Below are 14,543 nucleotides of genomic sequence, written 5' to 3'. Positions count from 1 at the left end.
ATGGACTCAGTGGGCAGGGGTTGATTGAAGTCCAAGGGCCTGCAGGTGATAGGCACCCTGTGCCACCTCATTTAGGAACCAAAAATTAGAGACATGCAAGTCCTCCCAAAACCCCATACTGAGATTCTATAAAGTGACAGTGCCTCCTGGTCAGGCCCATCCTCTAGCACCTAAAGGTGAAGAAAATACATTAAAACTAAACCAGGCAACTTGGGCACACAACTAATAAACAGTTTGTTGCCAATTGTGTGAAAAAGACACAAGATTTTGAGGAGACAATGTCATAATAGTTGGCAGTAAAACATACAATTATGGTTAAGAAATACAATTCTGGTGTTGATGTTAAAACTCATTGTTAGAAAAGTAGGGCTGGTTTAGTTCTATAAAATTTATAAAGTACCCTTTCCATGTAAGTAAGCATACGTGGTTAATAGGTTAACAGGCAGGACAAAATTTATAAAGACAATTATTTCAAGAAGATAAGATCTGAGAACCAAAGCAAATCACAAATCCACAGAACAGCAGAAAATGGAGCAAATCAATAATTGTTTTCAGTAACAGAGCATGAGCAAAAGAAATAATCAACTGCTCATATTAGGTCCTCATCTCACCAATACATCTAATGCACACAGAGTCAAAGAGTTATGTGCCAACAAAGGCAATGGGCTTTGGTGGTGTCTCTTTTAGAGAAACACCCCACCAATCACCCTTTTGCCTTGTCCTCACTTGTTTTCATACATTACTCACTGAGCATGAGTAACGCCACGAGCATTCGGAGAGAAATTAATGTTTCCTTTTTGCAAAACTTGTACTTGATATAGAACATGACAAATGAGATTTAAGTGCACAGATTAATTCCCCAGGCATCAGAAAAACTGATGAAGCAAACAAGGATTGCTTTGCTGGGATGGTACATGAGTAAAATAAGGCAGAAACTGCTTTGAGTGATTGTGGCTCCTTGGAGATACTCAAGGCATTGCATCTTTGCTAAAATGTAAATGATTTTTTTGGCTCAAAGAGTCCCAGCCAGTTGCAGTCAGCCATAAAAAAACTTATCAAGAACAGAAGTGTCAGAATAATTGACTGTTGATAAAAAGAAAGCTAGAAATAATTAAAAGCTAGCAGAACTGGCAGACAGTGGTTTATAAAAGTTAAAAACATTATCAAATTCATCTAGTATGAAACTGAAACTTTTTAAAAGAATGATTATTGATTTTTTACTTTAATCAGTAACAGACAGTCTGGATGGGATTCAGTTTGATATTATGATATTTCATTTGGAGCTCTGAAAATTCTTTCACTTGTTATATGAATCTGGCACTGAAATTCTGGTATTATTCCAAATGTCCCCCTTTCTCTTCCATCATTCTCTAAGCAAAGACTGAACCATGTATGTACCCCCAGCTTTGACCAAACCATGAACTTTAATCAGGGTCATATCCAATGCCAGTTAATTGGTTGTGAGAATGTTTTGCAAATAAAATTGCCAGGGATAATGAAATGGGGGAAAGAGGATGAAAAATGAAATCCTTTTATGTGATTATCTACAGGTTTACTTGGTTACCTCCATTATAATTAATCAGGACCACAGAAATTGTTAATTTTTTGGGATCTATTTCAGTCTTCCTCTGATATAGAAGATCAATATTCTGAGGCCTTCAGCCATCAGACTTCAGTGAATATTCTTGTGCTTGTCATACAGGGTTTAAGATCACACATCTAATGGATATTTAGAATACAAATCATTCAGCTAGACACAAGTATTACTTGTGTAAGTAGTGCTGAACTAGTAAGTAAGTACTGTGCTGAACTAGAAAGAATAGAGTGCAAAACTGTCCAAAGAAACATTTCTCCATGGTGACTTACTCTTTAAAATTAAGGATGACATTCATCCCTCTGCAAAGGAACCACTTTTGTGCACTAGAGATAATGTGGTGTACAAAAATGCCTTGCAAATTATAGAAAAACTTCACTGCAAGAGAAGCATGTTTGGCAGCCCAGGAACATTCCCGGTCCATCCTCAGCACAGGAGCAGCCATCCATGGCAGAGGGTGGGGGGAAGTTTCTACTAAGTCCATTTAAATATTAAAAATGCCTTATTAACTGTATCATATTCCTAGGAAGTTCCAAGAACCCTCTTGCCTATCACCCTACCCAAGAACAATACCTGTTCTTGGTATTGCCTTAGAAAACAAAACAAAAAGCAATAAAAAGCCTCTGCAGCACATTACTGAAATGCTCAGACAATGGTGAACCTCACGAATATCCCAACATTCTCATATTCTGCCTTTCCTCACCCAGTTGACACAAAAGAATTTACTGTCATGGACTAAGACTTGGCTACTAATACAGCTACACATAACACTATGGCAGCTTTAAAGGAGACCCAAAATGTGTTCACCACATATCACACATTTATGTAACCTGTGGAATTAACAGAAAAAAAAATAAGAGAACACTGAGAATAGCGGAATGGAATGTGGGAGACATTACCCACTTTATATAGGTAAATATATATTCATCAGACAGACTGTGATTGTGTGATAATTTAGAAATTCAGAACTGAAGATGAGTCGCAACTGATTATGTATAATCTTCAAGTACACAAGAGTGCAAAACCAACTTTAAAGTGTCTCTTAATTAAGCATTAAAATTTCCATTTGAACGCACTGGGATACTTAAGACAGTAAGTTTGAAAAAGTCACACAATTTTAAGTATATGATGTGCAAAACTTCCTCACTCACCTTTCGAAAACAGTTTCAAAAGGTGAAAGCATTCTGAACAAACTTTAAAAGACCAAACAACAGCCCCAAACTGGTATCTACAACACTGTAAATTCTCTAGAAGGAATTATACAACACATCTATGGACAGTATAACAAACACAGCTCTATCACCAGCTCTTTTACCACAACATAGCAGAAAAGTTGGTCATCAGGCTTGGTTTAATGAAAACAGATGGTTCCCATGGGGGGAAAGTAAAATTAACAGGAGAATGAAAACACAGCTGCACTTGAACTAAAATTAAAAAGCCACAAAGAAAAAATTCAGCAACAAAAGCCTGATAAGTGACTTCGTGGCAGCTTTTAAGGGTGGGGAAAAAGAAAAAGGTGGAAACTGCAGCCAGGTCAACAACAGTTCCCAGGTTATTTTTCTTAGAACTGGTTGAAATTCTACAGAAAGTAGATGAAAGGAGAAAACAATATTTAAATCTGTAATAACACATTGCAAAATCATTGATCAAAGGCTAGCATAGAATATAAATTATGTCAAAATTAGTTTAGTTGGACAAAGTAACTGCTGAGTGTTCAGCAATTCTGTTATTTCTTATACTGCTAAAGCAACTGATCAGAATTTTTCTAGTACTGAAAAGGTCTCCCTGCTTCACATAGAATTCTTTTGATCAAGCAGGTTTTAGTGAGGCAAATTTTAAGGGACTCTTATTATCAGGTTTCCATTGATACATGTCTTTAGTAGTAAGAAATAAGTGTCAGGGTAGTTCATGCCAAATTTGATTAACTGGTGATCTAGGTTCTGATTTTGGTAATTCTTACCTTTGCAGTAATGAAAGAGTTTGTAATAATAGAGTTCTGATTTTGTTCTCATAAATCTTCCTCATTTTATTTCTCTTATCTCATTTCTACAAGTTTGGAAAGTTCTTCAATCCTTGCAGCATTTTTCTGCAATCAGCTAAAGCCAAAATAATTTCCTAAGTGGACCTAAATCACAGCATTCTCTATCAGGCCAGAAAAAGGAACCCGGCATAGTTTAATTATTTACTCACTGTATATATAGCTTCCCAGCAGTTAAATCTCAAGCCTCTTGAGGCTTACATTGTATTTTCTTTCTTTGCAGGGAGGGTATTTTGCCCATTTTTTTTTTAACTTTTCAGTGAGGGAACATTTTGCTGCAGAAGAAAGCCAAGAGAGGACTTGCAGAGCCCTATACCAAGGACATGTTTCCTTTTGTCAGCCCAGGCCTTGCACTGACAGATGTCCCTCAAACAGAACACAGCAGCAAGCCCCCACCCATTCTCCAGCCCCTCAGGACAGCCAGATGGGAAAACTGGTGCTGCCAGGTCTTCCAGGAACACAAGCAGTGACCTGAAATATGCACTGTCGATTCCTGCTGCTTGCATCAACATCTGGCCACAAATTCAGCCCTAATCTACCTCAGACAGCTGTTATGTCTGGCGATCACAAACAGTTCACAAATAAACTCCAGGCAGGACATGAAATTCAGTGGACTGCTTTTTGGACAAAACCCAAATTAAAGCTCCACCAAGAAGAATAAGCAGAGGAAAGGAACATTGAGGCTGTGTGAAACACTGATTGGTTTTGGCACTGCTTGAGTGCAGAAGCTCAAAGGTGGTGAGGAAAGAATGCAGTCACCGAGTTGCTAAAAATTTAGAACCTATGAAAGGAATGAGTCTCTTCTTACCAAAAGCAACAGCCCAGATTCTCAGCTGACTGGCAAATTAGCAGTGAGAGGTGTGAAGGGACTGGGACAAGAAACAGGGAGCGAGAAGAAAGGAGAAAGGCTGGTTAACAACCTCGGCTGGATGGACATGCAGCAGAGACCCCTTTTACTGCTTTGGGGCTGTGAACCTCCTACACTTCTGCCCCTGTTTGTCTCCTCAATCACTAGGAGGTGATTTTAGTTCAATAGTATAATTTGATATGCCCAGTTTCTATGGTGAAAGAAATGGTGCAACCGATTATTCTTAGGCACCCTCAAGGTTTCTGCAGCCACAGACAATACAAGCCTTGAAGCCTACAAGCCTTCAGTCATTTATATTTGGAGATAAAATCACTTCAAAATTATTAGATGAAAACCAAAAGGATTAAAAATACACATTAAACAAACAAAAAAAGCACCAGGGGAAAAATTCTGTGTCCTAGATACAGATTCTTCTGTACCTGATCAGGCTACCTTTGTGCCTTCTGGCAAGAGATGACCAAGATGACCTTGGTATTATTTGCCCATCTCAATGTCTATGATTGTACTATTTTCCCTTTAACAGTATGAGTGAAAGGTGCTGTGATGCTGTTCAATAAACCAGCAGACACTGCCTGCAGAATGCATCCTCCTGATGCACAGTTGTGTGAACCACAAAAGACCTTTAATGTCAGACAGCCAAAGAACACTGTGAAGTGTGGTACCAATAAGGATGACCACAAATACTTCAAACCAACCAGCAAGGTGAAAAAGCAAAGGCAACTGGCCTGTCATCTATTTCCTTTAAGTAGTTCACAAACTATTAAATACATAACCACCTTTTAAAACACACCAGTTTCTTTATTCTGGCACATGGAATTCATATGTTTCTTTATTTTGGCACATGGAAGGAATGAGGTAAGGGTGACTGATGAAGTCTCTCAGCAGCTTCAAATTCTGACCAGTGTTGATAGCACTGTAGACCACAACATCTGCAACATGAGCTGTATCACTGGGCAAAGAAGCTTTTTGTTGCAATGCATCTCAGTTCTTGCAGAAGGATGACTTGCCTGCTATCCTAGTAATGTGCCTATACATCTTTGTCCAAGACTGTGCTAACAAATAATAGTCGCATTTAGATGGGAAATATTAAGCCCTGAACTTGAACATTTCTTTTCTTACACATTTATTAATGAACTGCTGAAAAATTTTCTTCATTATGTGCTCATCCCTAATAGAAACAGAACAGGAACTCCAAGCGTAATCATCCCACCGGCCAGCCTGTCATTAATTTAATAAACTTAAGAAAAGAAAAACAACTCACTATCCCAAGAGAGATATTTTTGCAGTTGCTTTCACAAAGAATATGTCCTTGTCTTTATCTACAGAATGCAAGTAAGTGTTGTGATATTTAAAGTAATGACAAAATTGTATTACCTTTACGACTAATCCCTTCGAGTCAACCAACCAAATTCTTTTGATAGCTGCATCTTTGGATAGCCCTTCTTTTTCCATAGCCATAAGAATGAGGTTTGCTATCCCCAATGCAGCCTGAAGGAAAAATAAGAAAAGTAGAGTACAAAACAAGAAATTAAAGAAATCCCCTGCTCACATGTTTAATTTACCTACTATTTTAGATAAGTTTTCTAATTTTAATAAACAACAATATGGAATCATTATTTTTTCATAAAATAAACCTAATGAACTGTAGCTACCATTTGGTAATTAGAAACCATAACACAGAAGAAGAGCATAGATAAATATTAAATCATATAGATAAATCATAGCATAGATGAATCTTCAGATGGCTCTTAGAGTGTGGAGAGCACAATAAATGTTGAGCTGGAAACTAGAAAATGCTAGAACTAACATTTGTTCCACATAATGATAGTTCCAGCCCTGGCAGTGTGCCAGGTTGGACAACAACCTGGTCTAGTGGAAGGTTCCCTGCCCATGACAGCAGGGGTCGAACTCAATGATCTTTAAGGTCCCTTCCAATCCAAACCATCCTATCAGTCTATGATATTCATCTCAGCATACATGAAATATTTTTTCTTCTTTGAAATTTTTGTAATTTAAACTCAAGGAAATAACAGTCTGCATGCCAGAAAGTAAAACACAAGAGCTTTTGCTCTTATCTTTTTTTAAGATGTCCATCAGAAAGGTAAGTCTCCTTTTACCTACTATTCATGTGTTTTGTAACTCTAGACTTGGCTGTGCTCCCAGTCAAAGCAGGGGAAAGAAAAACTCATGTATCAATCTTTTGCTGAAACGTTTTTCATTCTTACTGGATTTTATAATATTTCATCCAACAGATTAAATGCCATACAGGTACAGATTGAAAACCAGGCAACAAAACAAACCAACAAACTGGCCAATATTTCTGATTACAGACCCATACATGTATTTTTTGGGGTTGGTTCTGTTTCTTGTTCTTTATCACTGATTTTCACTGAGAACCAAGTGAGATTTTCCTTTTTTTGCAAAGAAATAATTAGTTTTATTAAGAAACAGCTCCTGCAGCAGGCGTGATAGCTACCATTACCTCTTGGCAGCAACAGCCACACTAAAACTATTGACAAAAAAATAAACATCAGATCATTAATTCATCTGCTTGTTGAACATGGAAGAAAACCAGGGGAAGGAACTCCAGAAAGATGGATAGTCTTGATGCAGTAAGGTGATGACATGGCAGATATGCATACAAGCCACTTTGAAAACTGCAGACATAGCACCAAATATTTAATGAAATTAAAGAAGCCAGCATGGGGTGGTAGGCTTCATACAAGAGATGACAAGCCATACTGTAGATAAGTACAGCCTGCACTTGTGTGTCAGCAGCTTAGAAATTAATACTCAAAAATTAGTATAAAAAAATAGTGTGCATAAAGATATTCAGAAATGGATGACCTTAATATGCAGAATACTGAAAAACTACTGAAAAACATGGTCAATGCAAAAAAAATCAAAGGGGCACTTCTTACTAAATTATACTGACTTGGGTAAACATGTTAAATTTACTTTCTCCGCTGTATTTCCTCATCTTTCAAAAAATGTTTTGCTTGGTTATATCAAGAGCAGTTCAATAATTTACAGTGGAAGAGCTAAAACTTGAAGTTCTAAAAAGAGAGCAGATCTCCAAAAAATGTCTTATGAAAAAGACGAGGCTTCACCAGATGATCAGAGCTTTTTCTGTGAATTTACATTTGAACTAAAAAAGAACTTTCAGCAGGTGTTAGTAATTATTCTACTCATTTAAACATCTTGCTTATAGGACACATGTAACTCAAGTAAATATTAATAAAACTCATCATAGTACAATTTCCCCAATGTATAAAAATACCTACCTCTCCAGCTCCCTGGAACAACACTGTGTGATCTGACAATTTGTTCTTGGTGATACGCAGAGCTGCAAGAAGACCTGCAACAGCAACAGATGCAGTTCCTGAAATAAAAAAAGGAAAAAAAATCTGGTTATTCTTAAAAGAATTACGAAACTTTACATTTTAAGTAACACCACAGCACCTTTTGGCTAAAAGATACAAATACTGAGGGTAGTAACAAACAGTTGACTGGAGTTAGAGTCTGCTCTACTTCATTCTAACAAAAATTAAATGTAAGTGAGAATATCATCAGAGTAACATTAAATAAAATAGATTGATTCTATGGATGGGTATAATGGCTAGGCCATTCAAAGTCCTGTAAAATATTCTAGTTATGACCTTTTTTAGAACGAAGGCTGTGAGAGTCCAGAGAGAAATATTTTGAAGAAATCCAGATACTGAAAATTAAGTTACTGGTTTCATTCATCAAATAGATATACTTCAAGTACAGTAAAATACAAAGCTAAAATAAAACTTCATTTCTCATGGGGAGGTTGTCAGAGTGGAATATCAAAATGAACATTTACAGAGAAGCTAAACCAGCTGAAAGAATAAGGCCAGCTTATTTAAGACTTCAGCCCACTGTGACAGGAGTTTCAGGTTAGTATCTTTTAAAACATTTTTCAAATCTATCTTTGAGTAATGCCACACAGGGAAAAAGGCTAACATTTAGTTTCATGATTTAGCCTGGGGAGGTCTTTTTTCTCCAACTCAGAACCCCAGAAAAAAAGACACCTGTCTGTCTTTGAATAGAGAAATTTTGGTCCTCATTGTGAGAAACAGCTATTAATAAAAAGTAGAGCAAAAAAAGAATTCAAGCAGGCATCTAATTCAAACTGGTTCACAGTGGCAGAGTAAATCTAACCTCTGTGATTGCTGACATATCTTTGTCTAACTTGTCCTTAAGGTCTTCTTTCAAATACGCTTATATCTCCTCAGCAAGCTATTCCAGTGCTTAACTGTATTCTAGGTTGAAAATTTCAAATCTAAACCTTTCTTTTCTTCTTCTATTTCTTTTCAGCCTCTTATCTACTACTGGAAAGCTTGCTACTTTGCAGAAAGTAATTCATTACATTTGAAGACTGATGGTGTTCCAATCAGCTTTGCTTATCTGGAACAATACCAATTCTCCCACTCTTTCAGAAAGTTAAGTTTTCTTAACTTGAACCACTGCACCCAAATTGATACACTGCCCTGCAGGGGAATTGTCAGCTCTGTTGAGTCAAATTGTCAGCCTCTCTCATGCTCAAGGAAGTGGTATTTGGTCACCCGGAGGTCACATTTGGCTCTTCTGACTGAAAGACTGAAGGTGATTCCTTCTCCCCAACAAAGCCTACTGGAAGGGGAAGACTTTCTTTCATGTGTTTGTGACTTCATGCAACAAGCTTGTATTTTTCACAAATTATTATCATCACTAAAGCATAAAGTAGCCAACAAAAAAAAAATCAAACTCTATTCCTGCAAGGAACTTGGATCCCATGGACCGGAATATAGTGGACAGGAATATAATAGTGGGGTAAATAATACCTCCAGCAAAGTTTTGGATTTAGAGCAGATTCTGAAGAATCATTTGCAGACAGCACTGATTTCTCTAGGACTGAAAAAGCTGCCCAGACGCTAACAATTAGGTACTGAAAGTCAAAACACGGGTTTCAACAGTCTTTGAAGATTTATAATGCCTATCTGATTCAGAGAGAGCTGGACCACAGGGAGATGAACACAGGCCCTGCAATGTCCAGTTCCAGGAATAAGAAGTGAATTCTTCCCTTTCTGGGCAGCAGCTGTCACTGACTGACTTAGGGAAATCAAAGATGAGGCCATTAATTATTTTGAGAAGCCTGCAAGAACTTGCAAGAAGGAGATCTGCTGGTTCCTACAAGTCTGTTCCCAATCATCACTGCCCTATCTGCAATTGCCTACAAGCCACACAGTTGAGGGGAGAATTCATATTGCTACTGACTTTTCCTTCATAAAAAGTATGAAATGGATATGACCAGCCTGACAAAATCACTTGGCCCGGAATCTGCATATTGGACAGTTGCTCTCAATAAGCAGCTCCTCTAAATTTGCTATTCACAAGTCTATTTTCTCAGAAACAAGGTGAATTTTAAAGCTGAGATATAGCAGTAATCCCTACATTAAACTATGAGGTGCTCAAAACAGGCATTCATACTTCAGGCACACAGACCACTGATGGTCAAATATCAGTAGCTAAAACTACAGGACCTAAAAGAACAGAGGTAGTAAGAAGCCTGGTACTGGCTTCTTTGTACTGTACTTTTCTTCAACGACATCATTTGGGTGTTGAAGGCTGGGTTTGAATCTGTGGTTTGTAGGTAGGATCATCTAAGTTTCAAGAATGGTTACTTTTTCAAAAATAAAAGGTTTTAAAGTTAGAAAGTAATTTTTTGAAGTAAATCCACTTAAGCAGTTAAAAAACATGTGCCTTCAGAATTATGTTTGTTACATGCTTTTGATTATGACTTTTCACTTCAATCATCAGAAATACAGGACACCTTGTTCTCAGCCCACTTAATGATTAGACCATACAAATCTGGCATTTTTTACTTCTTTAGTCATTTTTACGACTTGTTCTGTCCCTGATTTCTAAATAAAAATCTTTAAAATGGTTCCTCTGAAGCATGGCTTTGGGAACAATAACCACCAGGCTGAGACACTTCCACCTCACAGTCTCCCAGAATTAGCTTGTTTCTTTCCCAGATGAAATTAAGTCTTCCTCAGGCAAGTGCCAAGCTGGCAACGACCAAAAATGGCAAAAAAGAGAAGTCAGAGTGTGCTCTCAGTTTCCCTTGGTACTCTACCAAACAATCCTCATAACCAGCAAGAAAAAAATCCCATTGTCTCATTGGATGCCAAATTCTTTCTCCTATTTTATTTTACACAGCTGTGCTTGCAGGGGAGGAGGAGGAGGGAGCCTACATAACACAGCTTATTCCTAGGACCATCAATCTGGTCTCCTGAAAAGGAAAGCTGGGCTGGAGCACTGTATGATCCCTGTCTTCCTTAAAGTTGTGGTCACCACAGCACCCTCCCCCCATCAGAGGAGTTCTCAGAGAGCCATGAAAGCTGCTCTTCAAGCTGCTTTGTGGTGACAGAGTCAAAATGAAACACCAGAGATTTATAACAAATGGGAATGCTGGGATACCACTTATCTTCATGGCTGATGTACTGTTGCTAAGCTTGTTAGCCAGAAAAAAGGACTGTCATTAAGTATTACCAGTTGGGATATTTTTACAAAATTTTTCACTACATGGTCTTCTGCTTTAAGGAGAAATAGAAGATATATGAAACATAAATAAAATCCTGCGCTGAATGTCAATATATTTTGCATTGAATATTTGCACAGGAAGTGAGCTACTGTTACCTGTATGTCCATCATGAGGATGATTCAGAGCAAAGTTTATAACTGCAATAGATAAAGGCTTAAATACGACTTTTCTCTCAAATCATCATTTGCACAGAATTGCTGTAAAAAGGGCATTTAGAAGTATTCCACACCAATTTTATTCAGCCTTTTGACTCTGAAAGGAATAATAAGCCAGTTTATTAGATTACTGAACCCACTATCACTTCTGCTGGCAGTGGCTGTCATCACTCCTCGTCAGCAGCTCCCCTTATTCCTTCCTACTGAAGGGGGGCACCGGCAGCCTGAATAGCAGATCTGTTTAACCGGAACTGCTCTGACTAACGCCATCACCTTACATTTCACCCTGAATACTGGCTCAAGTTTTTGAAATTCATCAAAATGCAATTCACATCCATCTGCCAAGGCAGATGCAAACAATTTTTTGCAGATATCACGAGGCACAAACAAAATTATTTGAATTCTGTGATTTTTTGAATTCTGACTGTCATTGCTGTAGGAAGCGGAGAATCAGATTGGCCAGAGCACAGGTTAAATCCCTTGTGTGCAGGATAAGATAGACATTGTTCAAGGATATGATTTTGAAAACCCATTCTATTCTCCACAGATTTCTAGAAGATTAATCAAAGCAAATTTAACAATGGATATTTTCCTAAAGCAGTGTCAACTGCTGCAACAGCAAATATTTCATTATAGTTTTTTAGGAAGGTAAGTCATGTCTTGTATAAACACTATAGATGTGAAATATCAAGGTACACTATTCTATACCAAGTCTTCATTTTCTGTGCAAGATTCTTTAACCTTGTTACAGTAAACTGCACAAATGAGCATGAACATGTTAAAAGAAATCCACAGCCTTTTGAGGTTGACACACTGTAAATGCTTGGGAGCACAGACTACCATTTCAGCAGATACAACTGAACAAAAGAAATGGGGAAAAAAGCCCCAAAATGTGAGGAATAAGAACTTAATTTATATTGGATGCAATTTAATTTAAATTAGTGAGAAAGGGCTTATTGCACTGAATCCTTTGTCCATTATTTAAAGTTTCAAAAAGTAAAACTTGCAATCAAGCGCTAGTAGTTCCTTTATGTAATTTTACCTATCTCATTTTAAAAAGCTAGCAAACAATAAGAGGGAAGAACTTTCTACAGCACATCCAAAAACCTGAGGTATTCATTCTGGACTAAAAGATTAGGAAGTGGTAAAAGTAAAATTCATATTTCTCAATACACAGCGTAACAGAAATCACATGTTAACATTGCCAGCCATCCAAATAGCACTTCACAGTGTACCGGGGAAAAAAATCCATTCCCATCTCCTACACATATAGGAAAAAAGAGTAAAGATCCTATGGAAAAGGTGAGATCTCAGTTGCTAGTGAGGCAAATGCTACAGCTGTGGGTAGTTGAAAAGGCCCCTCTTTTAAGAGAGGGCAGCTTCTTCTTCTTGCCATGAATGGGCTCAAAGCTGCATGTGCACACTGCCCTGCTCTGCAGCAGGCAGTGAAAAGAGAGGAAAGGCTGTAGGCAAGGAGAAATGCAGCCTGTCTAAAATACCAACCATTTGGCATATTTGGAAAAGGATACAGAGTCCCAGCAGCACAGGATGGCTTAGGCTGGGAGGGCATTTAGTGCAACTCCCTGCTCAAGCAAGTAGGGCCACCTGGTGCTGGCTGCCCTGGAATATGGGGAGAATGGATTTCTTTTTTAAACCCATAATGAGCAAAAAGAGAAACAGAGGAATACTTGTACCTACATAAGCTTCTGTATACACATGGAAAATTACACAAAAGCTACAGTAGGGTAGCTTTTACTTGGAAACAGACTGATTTCAATCTAAATTTATCACTGAGTAACAAAGAGGTGATATCCTCAATATACCAAAAGAAAAATACACTTCACATAACCCTACAGCATACATCTTAATAGGATTTTTTAAAAACCATTTTATTTTTTTAATTATTTAATTTTAAAAATCTCAGCATGTTTCACTTGAAAGCCAGTGTCTCTGAAAGTAAAGCACATGTCTATGAAAGAAGTTTTCTACAGTTTGCATATCTTTTCAGAATTTGAGATATATGATATAAACATCTGAACTATTATATGTCATTCCACTCTGCATTTTTCAAAACCCCGGTCAGAGAAAGAACTGGAAGTCCCAAGCCCATCACAATCGTAACAACAAATCCAAAGTCTGCTCTACAATTTGATTTCAAGAAGTGAAATTTCCAGGCACCAAATGTATAAATTTTTATATTAATGTTAAAAGAATTGAATCTTAAAAAGGACAATGTTTGTAACACAGAAATTCTGATTTCTGAGAATGGCACTGATTTAACATTGAATTAGTCACAACATAACTTCCAGGTATAATTTTCCTGGCTATTCAAATGGCAGTCTGCTGAACACTTAACATACATTTTAAATAAAATCAAAATACAAAATGAAATAATTATGTTAAGTTATATGTGGTCTACATTTTTTACTTTACGTCTCTTTCTTTTCATAAAATGTTGATGCAATCAAACAACACAGCTGTTCAAAACTAATGACATCTAAGGTCATGATGGATACTGAAGTTAATTCCAATCCAGTGCAATCTCTCTGTGTAAATATTTTTATTGGCATAAAATACAGGCCCTGTGTCCATTGTGGGGGAAAGCAATGGAATTGTGGGTACAGTGAAGCTACAAGACCTGTAACTCCAGTATTACAGAACAGAGAAACACTTATTTTATGTAGATTGTGTTATACTACAGAAGTTTGTCATTGTCAATTGAGACAATTTTTAAGTACAGAAGGGGGAACAAAGACCAAAAAATTCCAGTAATTGAAATAATTGACCTACATAGAGGCAGCAAGGCCAGAGAAATTTATGCCACTATTTGAAATGTATCCATGTCAGCAGTGACTGCAACCAGTGACCACGTGATAAGCACCAAAAGACCCACAGAAAAAATGCATGTTTCTTGCAAACATGCCTTAAGCCACTGACTGTGCCCAAGTAGTAAAAACTCCTTCAACAGACCCACCAAAGTCAAAATGGGTGTGGAAAGGGAGCACTATGGCACCCCAGGTTTGTGAAGGGCAGGAAGGTGTGGCCCAAGCCAATCCCACCCACAAGCAGGATTTCAGCACTGCCTACATTGTACCTAGGACTTTGGTTTTAGCAGATCTTGAGAGACTTGTCCAACCTCCCCGCAGCAGGGAAGGGAACTGGTTCGTTTCTTTAAGGAAATTTTAAACTGTGAATCCCAAGCCTGCTTCCTTCAAGGGCAGTGACACAGAGAACATCTCTCACCCCGAGAAACAGCTTTGTTTGGCAACACAGGTCCC

The 14,543-nt window shown here is 37.7% G+C and overlaps 1 protein-coding gene across 2 annotated transcripts in view; it reads right to left on the bottom strand.

Annotated features, from left to right (window-relative positions):
- The window catches only part of ME1 (malic enzyme 1), a 154,241-nt gene that overhangs the window by 18,773 nt on the left and 120,925 nt on the right, over nucleotides 1-14,543 (bottom strand). For both annotated transcript variants that reach the window (XM_066547375.1, XM_066547376.1), the window contains exons 8-9: nucleotides 7,785-7,882; nucleotides 5,875-5,988 (exon numbers count right to left, since the gene is read on the bottom strand). In XM_066547375.1, coding sequence (XP_066403472.1) covers nucleotides 5,875-5,988; nucleotides 7,785-7,882 — 212 coding nt within the window. The remainder of the gene's footprint in view (nucleotides 1-5,874; nucleotides 5,989-7,784; nucleotides 7,883-14,543) is intronic.

The sequence above is a fragment of the Molothrus aeneus genome, chromosome 3 (genome assembly GCF_037042795.1).
Source record: "Molothrus aeneus isolate 106 chromosome 3, BPBGC_Maene_1.0, whole genome shotgun sequence".
NCBI lineage: Eukaryota > Metazoa > Chordata > Aves > Passeriformes > Icteridae > Molothrus > Molothrus aeneus.
The sequence above is the reverse complement of the archived record's forward strand: the minus strand, read 5'-3'. Positions and strand labels throughout refer to the sequence as shown.